This window comes from Lissotriton helveticus, chromosome 7, assembly GCF_964261635.1.
Source record: "Lissotriton helveticus chromosome 7, aLisHel1.1, whole genome shotgun sequence".
NCBI lineage: Eukaryota > Metazoa > Chordata > Amphibia > Caudata > Salamandridae > Lissotriton > Lissotriton helveticus.
In genome coordinates this window covers 1,930,193,362-1,930,217,050 of record NC_136068.1, presented here as the reverse complement: position 1 = coordinate 1,930,217,050, position 23,689 = coordinate 1,930,193,362, and the positions used below count along the sequence as shown (strand labels likewise).

At 46.7% G+C, this 23,689-nt stretch overlaps 1 protein-coding gene across 1 annotated transcript in view; it reads right to left on the bottom strand.

The window, feature by feature from the left end:
• LOC144770920 (uncharacterized) overlaps positions 1-23,689 on the bottom strand; it is a 71,579-nt gene that overhangs the window by 11,769 nt on the left and 36,121 nt on the right. The window contains exons 3-6 of the mRNA XM_078655738.1: positions 13,389-13,499; positions 12,727-12,840; positions 8,040-8,114; positions 2,812-2,910 (exon numbers count right to left, since the gene is read on the bottom strand). Coding sequence (XP_078511864.1) covers positions 2,812-2,910; positions 8,040-8,114; positions 12,727-12,840; positions 13,389-13,499 — 399 coding nt within the window. The remainder of the gene's footprint in view (positions 1-2,811; positions 2,911-8,039; positions 8,115-12,726; positions 12,841-13,388; positions 13,500-23,689) is intronic.

Here is a 23,689-nt window from a genome sequence, read left to right as displayed (position 1 = left end):
GTGACATGATAAATATCGTGTTCTGTGCGTTTTCAAAGTGTCTAAGAGTAGCCTTTGAGTGGGTTAGTCCTTGGTTTGACAGTGGGGCTTCTATCACACGTTTGTTGGGTTATATGTGTAGAGCAATTGGATTAGGCACTGTAGAGTTGCGTGCTCACTGTGTCCTTTTTCTACACTATAGAGCGGGGCCTCATACTCCCGAGCGGTTGCCGGGTGAGGTGAGGTCTTCACCCACACAAAGCTGGGTGAGTATCACTCTGAGGAAATGCCTCTAGGTGACAGCTATTATGCTTCTTTTATAAATGCAGAATGTAAATTATTCATGCAGGTGTGTGTGTGTCTATATGGTCTCTGTGTGCTGATGTGGCTGTATGTGTGCAACCTGGTGTTTTTTGGAAAAAAAAAAAAGAAAAACAAGAAAAAATATGTTTTTGTTTTTTTTGATAGGTAGAAGACATGGTTCTCTCCCTCCAGTGGACATTTAAGTGTCAAGTTCCTGGTAGATATGTAACTTCCTCCTAGTACATTGATTGTTATTTTTCACATAAATATATTACGTGTGGTTGCAGTAGCTATTCTAAGTCTATGGTCCTGAAGAAAGCCGGGGCAAAGCCCCTAAGGCTGAAACATGTCGACCGTCCTGCACAGCGCCAGAGGGTAGTCTTACTACCCGGCGTGTTTTTAACCTTTGACACACGGACTTCTGTCGAAATGCTTTTTGGAGTTTGGTGTAGTCAATTTTATTCATCACTATCACTCGAGCACTGCATTCGAATAACACCATTCTATGATGAACATTTTGGCTGAATTACTGACATCCCTTTCCGCACCGGCACTATATGGTCGGACGTGGTATGGAATGACCAGCTATTCCCACATGACGTAAAATTCCACCATAAGGGTGGTCTGATGGGATTTGTTCTAGCCTTTGTTTTTCAATAGTATTTGCTCACACATACATCCATTTGTTTCACAGTCACTGGTATGGTTCACACACTTTGTTGAGACCTGGTCTGCTCTGTTGTGTGTTTTGCCTCATTCCTCAACAATCGATCCCCAAGAATAAAGATTAACCACTCCCTATCAAACCCCACGCCTGTCACACTAGGTGTTCCGCAGGGTTCCTCGCCATCACCCACTCTCTTCAACCTGTTCATGGAACCGTTAACGGAAATTCTGAAAGCATCTAACATCTGTACCACGTGAACGTGGACGACACCCAACTTTACTGTGAAACCTCCTCTCCTGAAGATATACGTTCTCTTAATGCAACTTTACAAAAAACTCAGAATTGGCTGACCAGCAATCACCTCAAACTAAACCCTCTCAAAACAGAATTAATCTTAATTTCACCCCCAAACACTCACTACACATTACGGAGTGGTTGAAACATCTAGTAGCCCTCGATTGCATCCCACAGGTCATGGGCTCCATGAAATCACTAGGGATAACACTGGACAAGAATTTCAACATGCAGGGACACATCAGCGCCGCTACCAGAGGAGCTAACTTCCAAATGAGCATCCTAAGGAAAATTAAACCCTTCTTCCCCTTCGAGGACTTCAAGTCAGTGGTTCAAACTCTAGTTATCTTCAGGCTGGACTGTGGAAATGCATCACTTTCGGGCCTTCAGAAGATCAAAGTTGTCCCCCTTAGGGCTTCACTTAATTCAGCTGCAAGATTCATTTACGGATCTAAACGCTACAACCAACTCACACCGCATATGAAATCTCTACACTGGCTCCCTCTAGAGGCAGGAATCCAACTAAAAATTGCATGCATGACACACAAAGCCCTACACTACACAAAAACTGGAGCTATCTGGAGGAGCTAGAGCATCAAGAAGTAAAACATCTTGACGTCTGAAACCACAGAAATCTAAGAAGAAGAAAACCTACGACTGAGCCTTCCCTGGTGCAGTCAAATGAATTTGGAACTCCCTTCCTTCTGAAATCTAAGTGAATCCATCAATGGCGTCTTTCAAAGCACAAGTCAAACCGTTATTGATGAACAAATACCTACCCTCGCTCACAGGTCCTTGGCGCATCGACCTCGACTATTATATACTTGCCCTATGTTGCACGGCACCTTAGTTATGTATCTTTATGTTCCTCTACCCATATTCTTGTACCACCACTATATGTACTTATAATTTTAATTGTTATTTTTGCGTATCGATGTGTGCTTTGCTTACCACCTGAATCCTGCTTATGTATAAAGCGATCTGATACCCTCATGGTGCATGTTCATGCTACATAAAACTCTACATAATTAAACGAAATAAATAAATATATAAACGTATGCCTCTTTTCACGTTTTGTCTACCAGTAATTTTAAGCTGACTATACTGTTCATTGTTGATCGGCCTAGTCTAAAACCAAGTTACCGTGGTAAGAATGTCTTTATCTGGGGGAAGACACACTCCCCAAAGCTACGCCCCAAACTATTGGGTGACTCTCATATGCCACAGGGGAACTGGAGGCTACAGAAGCAGCAACAGAACCAAAAGAGTCATCTATTCCTAGGAAAACTGTACAATAATGTTAACACACTCACTTACTAACCTACATTCTTTCTATCCCCAGCTTGGTTGAGACGAACAGCAAGTGCATTAAGGGGATCACATAGGTCATATTACAAACAAGATGAGACTGAAACAACAGTCTTCCCCTTGGCAAAATGTGACATAGAAACGTGTTTAATGAACAAATGTACGACACCACAAGGGGTACACACACCGAAAGTATGCAAATGGTGCGCGTTATTGTAAATATAAATTCTGATCCCAAGCAGCCAAGCGTCTTTACTCACCCGGCGAGATTTGAATGCATTCTTTTCTTGCACTGTTCAGATGGTCAATACAATATGTCTCTGGTTCATCTTTTATGCAGAATGAAATAATCTCTTCCCCTGTGAAATAAATAAAAACAAAAGTAAACTAGACATGCTGATTATTTAAGCAAGATTCTACGAGAGAGAAAGAGCGAGAGAAATTCTAGTATGTATTTCAAAAAAGGAGTTAACTCTTAACAATGCGGAGATCTCATCTTAATATTCATTGCGGCTCAGTGACTTCACGTTTACCACTGACATCTGCAGGTCGCAGGTCGAATCCCAGCAGCGCCATCTCAGCATTCCATGCTTCTGGGGTTGGAAAGCCTTGTAAATTGGGCGATATTAACACTTGTTTTTTTCACACCGATTAGAAATGACAGGAGGGTGATAAAAAGGCCTACATTAAACCTGGTCATTAAAGTGAAAGTGCGTTCTAATGGGCTGATGGGAGAGTGGAACTACTTACACATGGCTGTTTCTGATGAATACTTCTTACTGTGGATTTCTCATCTTGTGACCATCCCCAGGTGCCAGACTGAATGTGGATTCTCTTGCAATAGGCCCGGCACAGCAACAGGTGGCGCCACAGCCTCTGTCGCGACTCTATCCTATCATTGGATATAAAAATATGGAGCCACATCAAGGCGCCGCCCTAGCATGCTGACTGCAGTTCCTCTTCTCTGCGCCTCAAGACAAGGATCCAACTGATTTAGTTGTTTCCCCCTAAAGCTTTTAAAATCATGCTCTGGCAGTGTATAGGTACGCAACCCTGAAGACAACGAGATTCAAGCTGGGCCGAAGGTGTTGGAAGCAGATGTCATTTATGGACCTGCACGACAGCTGCTTATGGTGTTTGGGAACTAAGAGCAATTCCACGTCCTTTGACAAACGTTCCCTAAAGCACGCGAAGGCCATCAGCGAACGTGAGGCTCAGATCTATATCGCAGAACATAAAAAGCAGGGCGATTTTGGTTGAGGATGCCCTCATCAAGGAGGTCAAAGAAAAAGTCGAAAGACAAGATCAGGGACAAGTCACAGAAGAAGCACAAGAAGTTCACCGAAGCTTTTGGCATCCAGATGCTCCCGTTCCAGAGAATTTACACAGTTGCCACTCAGCATCCAACGTTAACTGCGAGTTCAGATTAGGCACAGGGTCTGCGACTGATGCCGATGTCCCAGGGAATTGATGACTTAACCTCACTGACCTGTCAGGGCTCCAGTTCAGCTTCTGCCCACAGGCCCTTCCCTAACAGGACCGGATCCCGTGCTGCACCTCAACTCCTCTGTTGCAGGCCTCCTCGCTTGGTGCTCTGTGGGCACCGGTTCCAGATCCACCCTAGGCTCGGATTTCAGAGCCAGGTAAATTCCTGGAAGGGATCTTCCAATGCAACGCCAGGATACACTATACCCAAAGCTAATTCCCAAGCCGATGATGGTTTTCCGACAGTCCCTTTCCCTGGACAACATTACTTTTCGAGAATTGAGGACATTTTCAAATTGCATTTAAACGCATTAAAAGGTCTCCAATATGTTCCACGCGGTTAGGATGACAATGAAGAGGCAGATACTTTACTTCCTCCTCGCATTACAGACGCTGGCTTGCAACTTGACTTGCAAAATGCCAGTGGCTTGGATACCTCTCAGGAGTCTGTCCTTGATTCGCCCTTGGGACCCCCACACAAAGGAATGTACTTCTTTTGGAGTGGTTAGCTCACAGGACATGGGGAGGAATGTGGCCCAGCTGTCAAAGATGCCCCCTTGGAAATGGGGAACCAGGTCCGAGTCCTGCTGTCGGCTGAACATACTGTGATTCTGGGTAAACCACTTAAATTCCCCGTGCCTAAAAAAATGTAATCTGACCATATTCAGTTAGCAATCGGGTGCTCATAAAAAGTGATCCTAGGTCCTTGGGCCAAGTCCGATGTATATAAAACTGCAAAAAAAAAAAAAAAATAGGGCTGCAGGCGTCTTGCAATTTTCATTCCCTTCTGAGAAGGATATAGATACGAGATTTTATAATCCAGGCCAGCAACGTCTGAGCCCTAATTGGTTTTCAATGAAGCTTTAACAGACCCAGTGTTGGCAGCTTGATTCAAAGTATTCTCAACTTTGGTATTGAGTCGTCCGATTGCAAGCTGTCAGACAACATCAGGTGACCCTAATTTTTGACAGCGCTCCCATCTCCAGAAAGCTTGTGGTGCAGGACTCCACAAGCAAAGTGAAGACAAATTCTTATCTTACCATTCCACCGGTCTTTGAATCTAGAAAAACTGACATAACTGGAAACAAGTATTTTCTTATGCCAGTGCGGCGTTGCACTCCTTGACCACAGTTTGCTACTTGGTTCTTACAAACATACCTTTTATAACATGATTTGAAATGTGTGGCCGGCCTTGCCAATGGATATGCGCAATGTTTTTGGTCAGAAAGTTAAAGATAGACAGAATACTGCAACGTATATCCTATCTTCTGACTTAAACAGTACAGGTTGTGTTGCCCTCACGATGGGCACCAGTGGCATTATCAGTAGACTGGCCTGGATGGGCTCCACAGGCTTCTCTGGGAATGTGATTGACAAGCCCTGAGGTCCAGGCATTTTGGCAAGAAAGCTAATGCAGCTGTAGGGAGATTTAAAAACGGCTTCTTGGGGTTATTTCAACCCACTCACGGTTCTATCAGCAATAGTAGAAGATTCAGAGGATACTTGAGGGTCTCATGAATTGCCAGCAGTAATCCTCTCAGCATGTGAAACTTTTCATGGCAGCAGGGGCAATGTGGTGCAAAAAGACCAGAACAACCACAGCACCAACACCCCTCATCCTTCCCTTCTCTGGCATCACTCTCTAACCACTTTAGTTCATTTTCCATCATCTGTTGAGGCTGAAGGCAAAAGAATCCATCACTGTCGACCATACGGTCACTCCTTCACGTTAGACCTTAGGGCCTTCCAAACTGTCCAATTTGGCTATGACCTTCCTTTCTTGGATATTTCCCCAAGCATTTATCCCACCTTACACTAAGATGTCAGCAGATCACATTAACAATCTGTCCGATGAAGTGCTGATGTTGCTGCCAAAGCGGCGATTCAGCTCATACCAGAGGGTGATGTGGATGGATTACTACCCGCTGTATTTTCTACTCCCTAAGAAGGACAGAATTTGAGACGGATTCCCAACCTCAGGTTTCGAATTAAGTCAGAACAAATGCAAAAAATCAATATTACCAGGATTCATAAAGGATATTACTTGAGTCATGGTAACACCTTAAAGCTGCTACTCAACTTTGACTTGAGTCTATTTTTTCTGGCCACTAGGTTAGACGGGAGACAAGAGGATTGAAATGAAGACAGCCCCTCCCGTGGCACGGCTTTGAAGGATTCGATGACACAAATAAAAGGTACTTGGACTTACAGGTGCGAGGAGCTCCCCCGTCTGCCTTCACTGTGCCATATGTGGAACCTCAACACAGCTCTAGCAATCTTGATGCGTGCTCCTTCCGAGCCTCTTCATAGTGCTACTCTGAGACCTAGAAACACGTGTTTCTCATTCCAGTTCCTTCAGTGCGTCACATCAGTGTACTGCAGATCAGCCTCTGTGTACTAACTTCTTCCCTGGAAAGACGGAGCTTCGGACTTGTTCGCCTTTTCTTCCAAAAAGCGATGTCCCCTTTCCATGAGGGGTAGTCCATGATGTTCCCCATTTGATTTCTCCACCACAATCATCTAAGGAGGAGGAGATATTACCTCAGCTGGATCCCAGCTGTGCTACTAGCTTCTCCAATAATAGGAGTAAGGCATACCATCTATAGGATCCGCTGTTTTTCATGTACAGTAGAGTAAAGAAAGGAAAGGTGACTCACAAGAGAACCTTTTCATTATGGAATGTCTTCTGCAACAAGGTGTGCGACGCCTTGGTCAAAAATAATCCAGAGGCCTTTGAGTTCCTTCCACCAGAGATAAAGCCTCGAATACTGCCCTAGGACAGGGCTTTCTAGTGTCAGACGTCTTCCATCTAGCCTTTGGGACATCTATCCACACTTCCCCAGGCTCTGCTACATCGATTCACAAGTTCGCAGGGAAGACCATGTTGACCACTTTGGGTATGAAGGTCTTACTAGTCCTCATTGGAGGGCACAGCTTTTGTATCGATTCCCGAAGTGAGGAATCTATGGTTAGAAGAATCCATCAGAAGAATAAGGGCCTGATTATGAGTTCAGTGCATAGCATACTCCGGCACAAATATTTTGGATATCATGTCTGGCGTAATACTAGCTCCATAGGAATTAATGGAATTGTAATTTGCCAGAAGGGATATCCATTACGTTTGTGACAGAGTAACCCTGTCCGTCAAACTAGTAATCAGCCCATAGTTATTTATCTTAGAGAACACTCTTTCTGGTGGAAACTCTATCTAACCACAGAGTCCTCACCACCTACCCACCTCCCTGTTCTCAGGGGTGAAATTTAGGGATTTATGAAGGTTCAATACTTGCCTTAGAAAACTGCTAAATGTACTTACATCTGTCACACTTTGCTATGCGTCTATGGATGCAGAAATTAATGATAATGAAACTGATATCAACACTCAGAGTCGGGCCTTTATGCGACTCTGCCATCATGTTCGGTAACGAGGCGAAGTTGCGACAGAGGCCGTGGTGCGACCCACAGATATGCAGGAGCTATTGCAAGAGGTTCTGGGTCCAGTCTGACACATGGAGACAGCCATAAGGTGAGGAAATTGCATGTAGATAAAAGTATCCACCAGAAACATAATTACCGATGGTAAGTAACTCAGCCATGAAGAGCTGTTCCTTATTCACGAATCTGATCAACATGAGCTGATCTACCAAAAAATCTTATCAGGATCCAGCAGGAATGGAGCGAAAGAATCAAGATGTACAGATCTACCACACAACCTAAACCGGAGCTAACAGATACTAGGAGATCTGATCAACTTGTGCAAACCAAAAAGAAAATCGTTTCACGGGCACGCAGATATGGAGACATGAAGAAATAGGGTCATGAGACGGCTGCATAAACAAAAGCCAGTCAAACACCAGCCATAAACCTGAAGAGACATTTCTGAGCTTAAAGACGCCCCTCACTGCTCAACTCCAATAAAGGCTGCTGCTCTGGAGCCTTTAGAACATGCAGAAAGGTAGTCAGTTACTCATTGGTATCAGCAACGTGCCGATTCCCAACTCACCTGCGTCCAGGTCTGTGCTGCTCTTTTCTAATTCGTCATCAACTGGATCAATGAACATTGGAAGCGATTCACAGTCTTTGGTTGATTCACAATCAGTTTTGTCAAAAGAAAAACATGTAGAATAAGTTAACAGCTGATCTTTGCTTTCAAAAGTAAATCTACACAGGATATCATTTGAAAATCAATCTCCCCAAGAAATGACCCTGGAATATTTATGTCAATGACGTTGCATTCATTATTGAAACAAACAGCATGCTCTGGCCCACAGCTGTGGATACAATAATGTCAGAGGACGGCGGCAGCGCTGCTTGCTATGAGCACAGATACCCTTCTCCTTTTCTACTCCTGATTCCTTTCAGAACTGATCAGGCTTCAGTGGCACAAACAAGCATATGCAAAGAACAATGGCACTGCCCTTTCCAGAGCATTGAACAGACATGCGCACAGAATACTTTTTTTTTACTTTTGAGGCAACATGCTCTGTTTTTACAGATGGTCTTATGTAGTTAAAATGCACAACCAGTTCAAAATAATTTAGTATAAGCAGGTCTGTGAAAAAGTGACTCTTTACATGGTTAGCCCCCACTTTTTGCCTAGTTTTGATTGTAGGGCAGAGGGTCTCTGCCAATCAGGGCTCCTGTGCTAATGCTCCTTCCCTAAAAACTATTCCCCAGTTGGCCCTTCAGGCCCCATGTAAGGCCCGAGTAAATGGTACCCGAGTACCAAGGGCCTGGGTGCTGAAGAGGGTACCCTAGGGACGCCTCACCTAGGCCCTGCAGACTGCCACTGCAGCATGCACGGCCTGGTGCAGACAAAATAAAAAGTTGACATGGCAGATAGCATTGCCTAAAATATAGGTAAGTCACCCCTCTAGCAGGCCTTACCAGCTCTAAGGCAAGGTGCACTATATCCCAGGTGTGGGCCCATCTGCTCATGCAGATATGTCCCTACAATATTGGGGTCTATTCCTTAAAGCTGTATGTGCCAGGGGAGTCATAGAGGGTACATGGACTGGAAACTCAACAACTCGAGTTCCACAGCTCCATGGTTGCTTCACAGTACACTGGAGAGTTTGGTACCGAACTCCTCCTCACAATAAATCCACATCGATGCCAGAGTGGGATTTATTGTAACATGTACTCAGAGGGCACCTCAGAGGTGCCCATTAAAAACCTACCAATCCTGATGTGGGCACTGTAGGAAGCTGGCTCTGTATATACTACACCAAAGTGAAGTATAGTGTGCACAGAGTCAAGTGGAACCCCAAAGGTAGGCAGAGGTAAAGTTAGATAGCACCTCACCCTCTATTTGTGGTAGCTTGGTCGAGCAGTAAGGCAGTATCAGACGACAGTGTTAAGCATTTGTCGTACACACTCAGTCAGCAAATGAATTCACACACTCCAAATATTCTTTTAGTTATTTTATTTTCTGGAACCAAGAAAGCCTGGCACAGGTAAGCAATAAATACTTTACGGTAGTAATGCAGTTTGTTAATTGTTTGAATTGCAATTGCAAATTTACTTTGATTTGAATTTAGTAGTGTTACTGATAGTGCAATGCTTTTCATAATACAGTACATATACTTTGTTTGAGATTTTTAGTAAAATTACAGGTAAGTTACTTTTGAGATTACTTATATTACACAAAACAGTATGCCTGAATACTGCACTGGGACATTTCCTGTAAACAGGCAAGTAAAAGCGTTTTTGTTAGTTAGTGCAATTTTAAAGAATTTTTCAGGTTTTCCAACTCCACACTTAGAAACTTTTCACAGAAAAACAGTCACTGTTCTCCTATGGAGGAAAATATTGTTGTCGGTTTTAAAGTACTTTGTTGTAGGAGTTGGTGTTCTGAGGTTAGACTCAGGGGTCCCCCAGGGTCAAGGATGCACTCTTGTTACACCCTCAGCGGCACAAGGGCGGCCAGGTGCAGAGGGCTGAGGCCCAATGCTTCCAATGGGGGATAGGGGGCCTCCGGTTGGTGGCTCTCGACGAGCAGGCCACTGGGTTGTGGGAGTAAGCTCCTGGACTTAAGCTCAATGCAAATGGGGGTTTAGGCCAGCACATAAGATGCACCCTCAGCGGCACTGGGGGGGCCGGGTGCAGAGTGCTGTTTTACCGTGAGTAGCCCTGTAGCTTTCAATGAGGAGTCTCCGGTTTACAAAAGCACTGCAGGCTCGGGGACTAAGGTCTTCTGGGTGAAGCCACCACTTGGAGAGGTAAGTTGGGATATTGGGGGTTGGTTAGCCACTGTCGGCTGGGCCACCCAGGGCCGTGGGGCGATGGGTGCAGGGCTGCTTTTAGGGTTGGATCTTCTTATCAGCTCCTGGTCGCGGTTGGGGGACCTTCCGGTTTGAGGCTGCAGGCGTCGGCTGGAGGCTTGAGGCAGGTCATCGGTTGCCGTATCTTGGGTCAAGATCGCCGGGGGGGACCTCCTCTTGGTGTTGGGATCACTCCAACTCAGGCCGTGGGCGTCGGGTGCAGAGCGGTGCGGAACTGGAGTTTGTGTTTGAACAAATCCGGTGTTCACAGGAGACAGAGTCTTTGGGATTGAAGGCAGGCATTTCCTCCGGGATTGTAGAGGTTGCTGGCTGCAGGATACACCGGGATTCTGCTGGAGCAGGTTTGAGGTGGGGACAGGCTGGTAGGGCTGGGGCCAAGTCAGTGGGCGTTCTCCTCTTGTTAGCTTCGGCACGGCTGTTCGGTCCTTCTTTTCTTCTTACAGGTTCTTGCCTGAGGAAGCAAGGTTCAGGAGTGGCCCTAAATACTAGATTTAGGGGCGTCGTTACAGGTAGGTAAAAGGTTGGGACCAATGGGTCCGTTCCCTGCGATGGGTACACCCCCTATTATGCCACCTTTCAGTGGGAGGGGGGCATAAGCCTTTCCCTGGTTGGCTGAGTCCTCCCATCTGCAAGATGGTGGGGACTGAGAGTTGTATGTCACCTCGCCTCCCCCACCTGAGGGGTGGAGTTGGCAGAGGTGGGCACACCTCTCTTCTTCACTTGTTTTTCCCGCCACTTCTCCCACCCAAAGTGGGAGTTAGAACCAGTGGGGACCAGTTGCTGAAAGCAGCATGTGGCCTGGGGATGCTCACAAAGGCGAGAAGCCTTCGAAGCTTCCCCTTCGTGAACCCTGCCCATCCTGGGGGAGAAGGCTTGGCACCTCATCCCGGGATGTGCATTGTTTCAGGCCCCCGAGAGCAGCAGGCTCTCGAACCAGGGGTCCAGAAACATGTCTGGTGGTGGCAGCTGGAAGCAGCCACTCAGCCTGGACACTAGTGGGAGGTTGTTTTTTATGGGGCATCTCTAAGATGCCTCTGTTGCATTTTTCATTAAATCTCACACTGGCATCAGCTACCTACATTGTCCCCATAACGTTGTGTGCGAAGTCTAATTTAAAATTTTTAAAAATATATATTTTTACTTGGTTTTTTAAGTTAGGACAAATGGAGCACAACCTATTGACCCATATAAACAAATAGAGAAAGCAGAAGGGCATCAGTCCTGCAAAGGTTTTCACATCGACCAATGAGGACAGTAGAAGAGAAGATGGAACGGCTTCAACCATTCGGTGGGCATGATAAACCAAGTTACACAAATTAGAGGTTTTGTGTTTGGAACATACCATTAACACTTTCTTGCAGCTCAAGTCCATAATGATTGATCCAGCTAACCCATATTTGGCAAAATGTAGGTAGGCAGACTCTGCTCTGACATACAACTCTTTCCTCTGCCGTATATAGATCCATACCTGCTTTACCTTCCGTCAAAGAGGGAATTTCAGCCCCCTCCTCCCCGCAGTGATTGGCCAGATCCGTTTTTGCTATGATTAAGCCCAAAACAATAATGTCATATGTGGAAGGTCAATCTCATTGGGTTTGCCTGAAAGTATGTACTTGGGGTCTTCGGGCAATGTCATTCCTATTACCGTACTCAGTTCCCGGAGTACTTTTCGCCAGAAAGAGCGTATGGTTGGGCATGTTCAGTGTGACAACAGTGTTCAATTGATCGCCTGGCATTCGGTGATGCCGCCCTTCCTATGAGGAGGTGAGCCCTGTCATAATAAATCAGGTAAAGGATTTAAGTTGGATGATTTGCAACCTTGATTTGATCGCCACCTAGAGTGGGAACATTAGCGCAATCTAGATCATCTAGCTCCCCTACATCATTCTTTCATTTATGGGTCCCTTCAAGGGGTGCATACCCTGGGCGATCTGCAGGGATGTTTTCTGCTTTCTAGGCATGTTTAAAATGTAAGCTATAATGATGTGAACAATGAGTGTCCTTTAAGTGAAATTCACTTTGGAGGGTGGTAAAAGATATCAGGGCAGCTCCATCAAACAAGTCTCCCACCCTGGAGATACCATTACGATGCCATGTGTCGAACCCTCACACTTCACAATTTCCTTAAGGCCTGCCCACCCACAGCAGAGTTTTGAGAGTGATTTTGTGTTTCCATCCCATACATCTATCCACTTTCCACCATGCCTCAATAGTCACTTGGGTCGCCGGTAATAGCCCACTCAGTCTCCTCCCCCCATAGAGGTAATGATGGAAGGGGCAGTCGTAAAATTGTTTCTTTTCTAGTAATTTTAAGATTTTTGATGGATGTAGGAGAAAGATGATAGGAGCAGGACAGGAGTGTTTGCAATGCTTTTTTCAATATATCTCACAACCATGATTCTTCACCTGCACTGAGACTCTTCTGTATTTCTCTAGTATCCGAGTCTTGAGGATTCTTCAGATGTGGCGTTTCCTCCCTTTTGATGCCAAGTAACCTCTCAGGATCGGTTCCAGAGCCCTCTGTGGTGTAAAGACAAAACTCTATGAATTCTACTGACCCGGTTTGACAGTACACAACTCCTAACCATCGCAGGAAACCTTTCTTTTTCTATAGAACACCTGAGTCTACTCTGCTCGATCATATGCTGGGCTGCGGAGTCTTGGTCACCGTGCTATATAAAAGCTTTGTGCTGATGAGGAGGATGACCTCAGGTGCTCTAAACTCCCACATTTCAAACTGGAAATCTGTAAAGAACACATTTGGAGGAAGGCTTTTGAGGATATTTGTGAGGAGGGGTTTTGCCCAAGCCTTTCTCTAGCTGTGCTTTGGCGTTGAATTCCCTGTACATCCTCAGGGCTGCAGGAGGGCTTATGGGGAAGGGAGAGAAGAATAAAAAAAGACAAAGAGACAAAGCACAGACAACAAACAAATGACAGAGAGGGAGGGTGACAGAGGTAAAAAAATAAAATAAAAAAAAAAGGAATGGTCTTACTTCTCAACTGCACTTAATAAAATATAATAAAATACCTACAGCTGTCAGGGCACAACTCGTGCCCATGTTACTTACTCATGGCACCCTTATTAATGTGTCTTCCGCCAAGATCCTGCTCGTCAGTGGGACACACCGTTGGCTTCTCTTTCGCTCTTACTGATATTACAGTGCTGGAAATAAGAGGACCTGATAATAAAGTAAAACATTCATTAATTTTGTAATGATGATAAGCATTTGCTCATTTCACAATTGACAGACGTGAAATTTCAGAAATGAATACCTCTGTGGTACATTTTTAAATACAACTATACAGGAACCTAGATGAACTTAGATTAAGATCGTGGTGCATGACCCAACTGTGTGCACACACCCACGCCAAGTTATCAGAAATGCACTACATCTGGGGCATTTACAGCAGAACACAGTGACCTGAGGCAGGAAAAACCCAGTGGACACAGTTCCTGTGCTTGTAACCAACCGACATGAGATTATTTTTGTTTCAAATGTTCTTGTGGTTCTGACATGTTTCGTACGATTTTATTGTGTCCTGAAATTAAGAATCTGTTAAAATCACACCACCATAACTCACCTGTATTTTACAGAAATTATATAGTTCTGTTTTAATATGAACACGGTATTTGGCAATTGAAAAAAAATATTGATCGAATTATATATATCATAGAAAGTGAATCATTGCTTCCGTTTAGTTGCTGTTGTGTTGGCATTTGACTGCATTTTGAAAACAATGTAATACTGATACAGATTTTTCAGCATTAAAAAACGAGTCACGTACCCCCATCTGTGGCCCTATAGATGGTATTACTTGATCCAGGTAGATGTGCAGCAGCTACAATCAAGGAGACCAAAGCCTTGGTACTGACTCCATGTTAAGCTATTTGCCGTCGACATGTATGGACCAATAGAGGCGATCGTAAGTCTGCAGCCGCCTTGTTCCCCAGACTGATCCATATCACCAAATCTATTGACACCTCCAGGCAGTGACTTCACACCCCTTCTTTCTACTCCTCAAACTTTCACTATTGACTTCTAGGCAGGGATAGTGGGTACACCTGAACAAACCGTATCACTGGGATAAAAGAGGAAGATATGACCAAAGACCTACTTGGACCCAAACCGATGGAAAATGTTGGGCCTCTCACAGACGGCAAAACTTCCTGATGAGAGCGGGCGGGGTCTTTCTCATATCTGACCCTCTCTTACTGGAATGAACTGCCATATCACTAAGCCTGGGCGGAGTTCACGGAGTTGCGCTACACGGAACTCCGCGAAGTGGCAAACAAACTCCGCCGCCCTACGCGGAACTCTGCAAGCAGCGGAGTTCCATAGAAAAATGCAGTTTGCAGTGATAGCACAGTGCGTATGCTTGTCCGCACTGTGCAATCATCGCGAATCGCACCTTGCACAGCGCAAGCGGTCCCTTCTTTCCCTTCTCTGCCGCTCGGGTAGATTTTAACTTGAGCAGCAGCTTTCTCAACGCGAACAAGCTCGACCACCTATGTTCCCTCCAACCTGCGCGCCTGTGCGCGCGCGCATACAGCCTTCACGAAGCGCTCAGAATTAATCTGTAAGTGCGCAGATCACTCAAGGAACTAAGAAAGGAGAGAGCCTGCTTATTGTTAGGAGAGCGTCTTTTAGAAAGACAATCAGTGTGAAAGGCAAGTGTCTCTTTCCGCCGACAAAGATAAAGCGTCCCCGCTGGGAAGGGGATGGGGGTGTCGGACCCCTGTGGTGATAGAAAGCTGCATATTAGCCTGGGCGTGCAAAGCACACAATGGGGCTACCGAGGGACCCAGCAGGCAGTTTTAACGTACACCGCCTTTACTATTAGACCGGGGGTACGAGCTGCGCAGAGGGGCTTTCACGCGGTCTGCCTCCTGCCACATCTGTGTGGTATAAACAGAAAATGACCTGTTTTTGAAGGACAATAAATAAGTGACAGAGCTGTGAAGTGGCAGCATTTATTCACAGCGCTGTTATCAAGAAGGAGCTGCAGTTAGGGTCGCCACCTTTCAAGGGGAAAAATATTAGCCATGTTTAACAGTCTGCAAGGGCATGACACTAAATAGGAATGTAAACTAAACCGAATGCCCGTGGCCGGCAAAGGGACTCAGCGCACCTTCCTGACAGAAGGAATCCTGCGAAAAGAAAGGTATTTGTGTTGCATGCTTTATTTATTTAATCTGCTCAGTACACAAAATAAACTCCACGCTGTACAAGGGACATATGGTGTCAAGAAAAGGTGTATTATCCATAGACAGTCCTGCTCTTCCCACAGCACTTGTTCTGGTGTTACCTTCCTTGTGCAAGCATTAGTGCACTGTCAAGTCGCCTGATGAGTCACTGCTTGAAACAGAGGTGGGTGAGCTGAACGTTTTGAACATCCCCGCAAACGGCAGGAGGGAAAATCAGAGGCACTCATTGTGAGGTGTGGGGAACCCACAGGGAGAGGGCTTATGCTCCCCGGGGGCATGGAGGCGTCCAGGGGTGAGATGAGTTGCTGGGGAGAGCATTGCCACAGCTCTTCTTTCCTCTCTGCCCTTCCTTCTGTTATTGGTGCCTGTTCGCAGGATGCGCACACCTCTGGTTTATACTGGAACTTCAAGGGATGTGCAATACAAAAATGCAGGTGAGAATTGTGCCAGAGCAGCAGTCCTGCCACCCTCCTTAAACGTGCCCCCAAACACGACATCCGTTAAAGCAGGGTATTCACCGGAGGGGGACACCCGTGTTTTATATGCCGTGGGGGTTGGGTTCCAAGAGGGTGGCAGGCGACGTGCATGTTTTGATGACGGGACTGGAACCCCTGTCAGTGCAGTGATTACTACAGGCTCGCACGAAAGGGACTTGGATGACAACTGGAACTATCTTTGGTCTCCCTCGAGACATGCAGCGAGTGTGGTGAAACATTGCTTAACATTTAAGAGTGCAGCCACAGACCAGCCACGTATGAAAGGATGGGGCTAAGCGGGCTGGAGGGTGCGTGGTAAGTGTTGGGCCAGGAAGGATAAGATGGGCAGGGGTCTTAATGTGATAGTCCGTGAGGGAACACAGTCAAAATAGGCCAGACCAAACATTTGGGATTTTTTATTTTTTTTATTTAAAAAGTCACTGGTTGGGACATAAGAGATCATGAGGCGTCAAGAGCTGCCCTTCAAGAGAAGCAGATTCTGTGATTGTGTGGACGAAGGGAGGTCCCCTGCAGGGGATGCCAGCGTCAAGAAAGGGAGCAGGCGGCAGAAGTGGCAGAATCGGCTGTGTGGAATAGAAGTTGGTGGCAGATTTCGGAGCAGGGGAGTGAGGGGGTGTGAAGAGGAGTAGAGGGGAGGGAAAGGGAGTGGATAGGAGAACGCGAGTATGTATATGTGTGTGAGAGAGAGAGGCAAGTGTGTGTGTGTTAGAGAGAGATAATGGAATGTGCTAGTGAGATAAAAGTGCGTGTGTGCTAGAGAGACAAAGAAGGAGCCAGTGAGAGACCTTCTACTATGTACCTTAGAGGTAGACTGCACCTCAGTGAGGGTAGGTGCTGGAGTAAACAAAAGTCTGTTTATTTTTCAAGAGCACCTAAATGTCGCTATACAGGTCTGTCTCGTGGCAACTGTTGGCGCTACTTTTCACATAACTTTTTTTTTTTTTATTAAGATCCCAAAAGGTGCAAAACAGGGATACGTCTGCTCTCAGCATTCGACCTAAAACATTCCATCTTGCTAAATATGTTGTCCATGTGAATTGTGTATTGAAAGCCTGAGTTAACATCTTTCCCGCTCAAGCAATGGTGAAAAAGATTGCGGATTATCACTTTCGTGCTCTGGACATGTTTTCCACCTACTGTGCATGTCTGAAGTCAAGAATATTAACACTTGTGTGGAGCCACGGCCACAATACGCAAGTTACTTTCCCTTGAAACCAGGAACTAAATTTACGGGGGTAGGTAAAGTGACACGTTCAGCTTGTGGCCATGAGCCCATGCACCGCCCTAGTGCATAGAAGCCATGGCACTCTTATTAATCACAATTAAACAATAAAGAGAGTAAGGGAATACATTCACAAAGGTGAACGGAGAGTACTCCTAGTCCCCTGGGTATCAATATCAAACAAACATAAGAGGAGTACCATCAGAAACTGCTTAGTAAAAGCGATCTGAGTGGGATGATTATAGGAAGAAGAGTCCTTCTTTTATTTATAAAACCCCTCACTCACCAGCCTAGTTGGTGACCTGCTTCATCATCGGGGTCCACCCTGATAGCCGAGTGCCATCAGGGTGTGCTGCGACACCTGAATTACAGTGGAGCTGGTATTAGTGTGTGTGAAGTGAAGTGAACAAAAAAATGTTAAAAATTGTCCTGGTATACTTGTGTGAAAAATAATTTTATTTGCAAGTTACTGGACAATATTAAAATTAAGTGTGTGGATACAATAAGGTATATTATGACCGTGTGTATCACTTATGTGTAAGGTCTACATGTTTCAACCCGTCTGGTGGGATGTACCGGGTTTTCGTCAGGACCATAGGAAAATGGGTGGTCAGGGCACACTAACGTCCTGCCAATCCTAGATTCCTTCAAACTACTGACAAAAATCTGTCGTAGTGGAAAAAACGCACCCAATTGGGCGCAAGAAAAGCAAAAAGACCTGGTGGAGAAAAAAAGCAAAAGTCACGAATATGTTAGTTCCAAGCCTGTAACGAAGTGCCGTGCTGACTCTCAAGTGTCTGTTTACTTTAGGTGCATCCCATTCAGAGCTTATTGTGATCGGTCGTGTAATGTAAGACTGTCCACCATGATCTGCTAATGGTGGGGCTTACATATGTTATACTAGATTCAAGACAAAGTTCGTCCGAGGCTAGAACTTGCACACTTTATCAATATAAGCGTGCTCTGTGATCAGTAGGTCGTTATTTTAATAGTCGAACACACTCAGCAATTTATTGTGCGTGGCTCCACTGCTCGCATTAGTATTAGCGTGAATTAACAACCACGTGAGATATTTATCCTATCATACATACAGTCACTCTGAGCATACAAACAGACACACATGCAGGGACCAGAAAAGGATCAGAGCTTACTCCTGTTTCGGGTGTATCAGGCTTCATGGGGAGGAGGGAAGGTGATCCTCTCAAAATGACATTCTAAAGTGAGGAAATGGGAAAGGACAATCGTCAAGGGAACAGGCTCACGAGACGTAGATCAGCAAATGATCGGTACTCGGGCCGTCGGCGGAAATTCTACTTTCAGTTATGTTGAGGTTCAATCGCATTGTACCTACTCGCCTCTCCGTGCTTCCCCGCTCGCGTTCTGAGGCGGCCGGCAGGATTAATAGAGTAAGGCTGATTTCCGGGGTGGGCGGGGTTACGCACGTGCGTGGTGACGCATAGCTGAGTGCGTCTTTTGTCTTTTATTTATCTTGTTTCTGAATACTTATCCCTTGTTCTTAATCAGCCTGGCCTCGCATACCCCCACCTCTGTCACCATACTTGCACTATAATAGTGGAAATCACCGCTCTTTGTGGGTCCTCTGCCCCTGACTCGTGGCGGCCATTTTAGGTGAGTGGGTCCTAGCACGTGTTGAAGTCCTCTCTCTACCTCGCTAGGAGAATACTTAGGTAGCCATGCTGACGCGCAGCGGCCACGCGCAGCGGGGACGCCGGACTGACGCCGGAGTTACACCAGAGTTCAGCCAGTCTGTGCCCGTCCGGGCCCAGACGGGCTTAGGGCTGGTCCCCCTGCCTATCTCACAGGAGCCACCCTCTACATGTTTTAGGTATAGGAGGGATGAACTTATTTCTTGGCGGTCCCCAATTACATCTACTTGTAGCTTTGCTCACGTGGACGGATACCCGTTCCTCCCCTGTGGGGCCTGCAATCCGGATCTGGATAACTCTGTGTTATCACTAGCTTTGCTGAACTGTCGCTCTCTACCCAACCACGCGACCGAAATTAACTCTCTTATTCTTGATCATAAACTGGATGTCCTATTCCTAACGGAGACCTGGATTTCCTCATGCTCCGGCCCGGACATGGTCAGAGCACTTCCACCAGGCTTCCTTATATTTCATCTAGACAGACCTGTGGGGCGGGGCGGAGGAATTGCCATCCTTTACAGGGATACGTTAGTGTGTAAGGTCCAAGATGGAGGGCTGAGCGACTGCGAGAGCTGTCAGTTCTCCCTACGTCTGTCGCCTACGGCGTCCCTGGCGGGCCTTCTTATTTACCGCCCCCCTGGGACTATGGGCAATTTTATCAACTCCTTCCTTGAAACGGTCGCGCTCCTTGCCTCCTCTACTGCCAACTTTGTGGCATTGGGGGATTTCAACATTCACTTTGATGACCCTTCTGGCTCTCTGGGTGCAGATCTGCAGTTCGACCTCAAGGCGTTTGAGATCAGCCTGGCCAACTCGGGTGCAACGCATGTGAAGGGACATCTGCTTGATCCTATATTCTCAAACTCGGATCGCCTCAAAGTACTGCCCGCGTTGGCTCTGCCCTGGACAGACCACTTTTTGGTCCCGGCCCGATGGCAGCTTGATGTCTCAGTGGCATCAACCCCCAGGGTATTTATGGTTGAAAGAGCCTGGTCTAGGCTTCCAGTGGACATTTGGGCAACACATTTGGAGTCGTCCCGGCCCCTTCTTGGGTCTGATCCACTGGTAGCCGATGTGAATCTTAGCACCTGGCTGACCAATTCGCTCGATGCCATTCTCCCGAAGAAAAGATTACTTACCAGGGGTAGAAGAGTGGGATCAGCCCCCTGGTATACACCAGAGCTGAGAACACTCAGGAAGGGCTGCAAGAGGATGGAGCGGATTTGGAGGAAGGACTGGAGTGAAAACAGCCGGACAGAATATCGGGTGGCTCTCGGTACCTATAAATCTGCCATCAAGGCAGCGAAATCGGTGTTCTTCGAGGAGAGAATAGGTCTCTCTTCTAACTCCTCGAAGGAATCTTTCAGGGTTATCAGAGAACTCCTGCAAACTCCTGCAAACTCCTGAACCCCCGGTTACTCACGACAACCCACGTGAGAAATGTTCCGAACTGGCTTCTTTCTTCAAGACCAAAGTCGAAAACATCTTGGCTTCTCTTCCTCGGCTAGCCCAGGAGACACACTCGGGTGGCAGCCCAGGGCCTCGACCCGGGCCGCGGTCAGTGGAGCTGGATTTCTTTGGTCTAGTCACTGTGGAGGAAGCTCTCGGGGTCACGGCGACTGTGAAGAGTGGGTCCCCGCGAGACCCCGTACCGATGAAATACCTGAAGCAGGTCGCCCCTACCATCGGCGGCCCTGTGACTGACCTTATAAACCTTTCTTTTTCCAAAGGAGTGGTGCCCCCCAGTTGGAAGGGAGCGGTTGTCAAGGCCCTCTTGAAGAAGCCTAGCCTGGACGCCGCCGACCTTGCTAATTTTAGGCCCATCTCTCTGCTCCCCGGCATTAGCAAGGTGGCGGAGAAACTCGTGAATAAGCGCCTATGGGGTTTTCTGGAATCCAATTCCCTCCTGGGTGATTCCCAAACGGGTTTTCGCCCTGGTCAGGGGACGGACACTGCCCTGCTCGCAGTCGTGGAGAATGCCAGGAGCATTTTGGATTCAGGGGGATCGGTGGCAGTGATCCTCCTGGACCTCAGTGCGGCATTTGACACCGTAGACCACCAGGTGTTACTCCATCGGCTGGCGGGGGTGGGGGTCTCCGGGATGGCCCTGAAATGGTTCGCGTCATTTCTGGAGGGCCGGACGTTTGAGGTTTGGGAAGGCCAGGAGAAATCAACATCTGTCCCTCTCCAGTGTGGTGTGCCACAGGGCTCATCGTTGAGCCCTACATTGTTCAACATTTATATGGCCCCTCTGGAGAGTGTGGTGCTGCCACTGGGTATTAAGATCATCAGCTATGCTGATGATACCCAGCTGGTGGTAGGGTTCCCCCAGGCGGCAAACCAACCCGACCGGCTGCACACCTGTTTATCTCAGATCTTTACGTGGATGTGCAGCTCAGCACTCAAACTTAACGGTTCGAAAACCGAAGTGATGATGCTGGGGAACTCCCCTCCCTCCCTCTCACCGAGCAGCTGGCCCAGCTGCCTGGGAATGGCACCCACCCCCAAACAGGAGATTAAGAGCTTGGGGGTGTGGCTAGAGCAGGACCTTTCTTTTAGGACTCACGCCAAAAAGACAGCAGGCATGTGCTTTGGTCTGCTCCGGTCTGCCCGGAAGATCCTACCTCTCCTCCCGATGGCTTCGAGGAGGCTGCTAATCCAGGGACTCATCATCTCACGGCTGGATTTCAGCAATGCGCTGTTTCTGGGGGCTCCAGAAACAACCCTAAACAAACTGCAGCAAGTACAAAATGCTGCTGCTAGGCTCTTGACGGATCTGCCCAGGCGCCAATCTGCCCGCCCGGCGCTTAAGGCGCTTCATTGGCTTCCCATCAGAGAGAGGGTGAATTTTAAAGCACTCTGCATGGCCCACAAAATCCTGCAGGGCAAAGGGCCACCGATCCTACGGGAGATGGTCCAACCCTATAAGGCCCCTCGTACCCTGCGCTCGGATCACCAACATCTGCTACAAGTTGCGAGAGTAAGGAAGGCCAGGACTGGCGGCAGAAGATTTTCCATAAACGTTGCAACTTTGTGGAACTCCCTTCCGTTATTCCTACGCTCTGAAACGAGTTCTTTACGGTTCCGTAAACTTTTAAAGACCCACCTGTTCCCTGTTTAATGCCGCTCTCCTCTGTTACGGTGCCTCTGTTTTTTGGAAGAGCGCGGGGATGCCCAAGGGTCACCAGGCACGATATAAAAATCTGTAAAATTAAAAATAATAATAATAATAATAAGTGCGTATAGCAGGTGAAAACAAAGGAGGGACAAGGTTGAAGCTACTGTTGTTAAGCAACGAATAGTAACATACGAAGGCTGATAGCGCTTCTGATTAAGAACGCAAAGGAATAGTGACTGGCTGAGGAGCTAATGTTGCTAAGCACGGAGAGTATCATGCAGAGGCTAAAAACGCTTCTGATTAAAAGGCAAGGGAGTTGGAGTAATAACTGGCTGAGGAGGGCATTTTGCTCCCGGGTGTTCGACTAGTTTTATATGCGAGAGCACGGGATATTCTAGGGACACATTTCAAAAATTCTTAGGAGGGTAGCCAAGTGTCATGGTAATACCATGACCTCAAGAACCGGTATGACTACATAGATAGTCTCGGGGTTAGGGAGGGCTTGAGTTTGAAAAGAGGTTATATATGGCCACTTGCAGGCGCGGGGACAAAAAAGAATGTTCATGTCACTAGGGCATCAGATCACATGACGCTGGCCCATGGGATATTGTCATTCAGTCCTGTGACATGTGTGGATAATCTGTATATCCACCTCTGTTCCTTCTCGTAAAGGCGTTGCTGCATGTTGGCTCCAGGGGTGATTTGTTCGATCACTGTCCATCTCATGTCGTTGGGCGTGTGATTGTGTTCAAGGAAGTGGTCAGTCAATTTTGTTGCACTTTTTTTGCAGCGGATAGTGCTGCGATGCTTACAGATTCTTTGCTTGACCTTTCTTGTCGTCATCCCTATATAGCGTTTGTTGCACGTACATTCAATCAAATATACAACGTTGCAGCTATTACAGTTCGTGTGGGATTGTTGTCTCCATGTTTTGCCAGCTTCGATATTCAAAGTTTTTGTATTGTTGGTTAGGTGGCATACGCTGCAATTACCGCATCAAAAAACATTGGTCCTTTCTCGGCACTGGTAACCGCCGCTGGGAGAAGCCATTGTTTTCTTACAAAAAATCAGCTAGCCTTAAAGACACTTTGGTAAACACCAGGCCCAAAACAAGGAAGCAAGCTGACAGCCAATCACTAACAAAGGTGTGGGGCTTACCTGATGTCACTGGACATTTTCGCTGCGGTAATTGCAGCGTATGCCACCTAACCAACAATACAAAAACTTTGAATATTAAAGCTGGCAAAACATGGAGACAACAATCCCACACGAACTGTAATAGCTGCAACATTGTATATTTGATTGAATGTACGTGCAACAAACGCTATATAGGGATGACGACAAGAAAGGTCAAGCAAAGAATCTGTGAGCATCGCAGCACTATCCGCTGCAAAAAAAGTGCAACAAAATTGACTGACCACTTCCTTGAACACAATCACACGCCCAACGACATGAGATGGACAGTGATCGAACAAATCACCCCTGGAGCCAACATGCAGCAACGCCTTTACGAGAAGGAACAGAGGTGGATATACAGATTATCCACACATGTCACAGGACTGAATGACAATATCCTGTGGGCCAGCGTCATGTGATCTGATGCCCTAGTGACACGAACATTCTTTTTTGTCCCCGCGCCTGCAAGTGGCCATATATAAC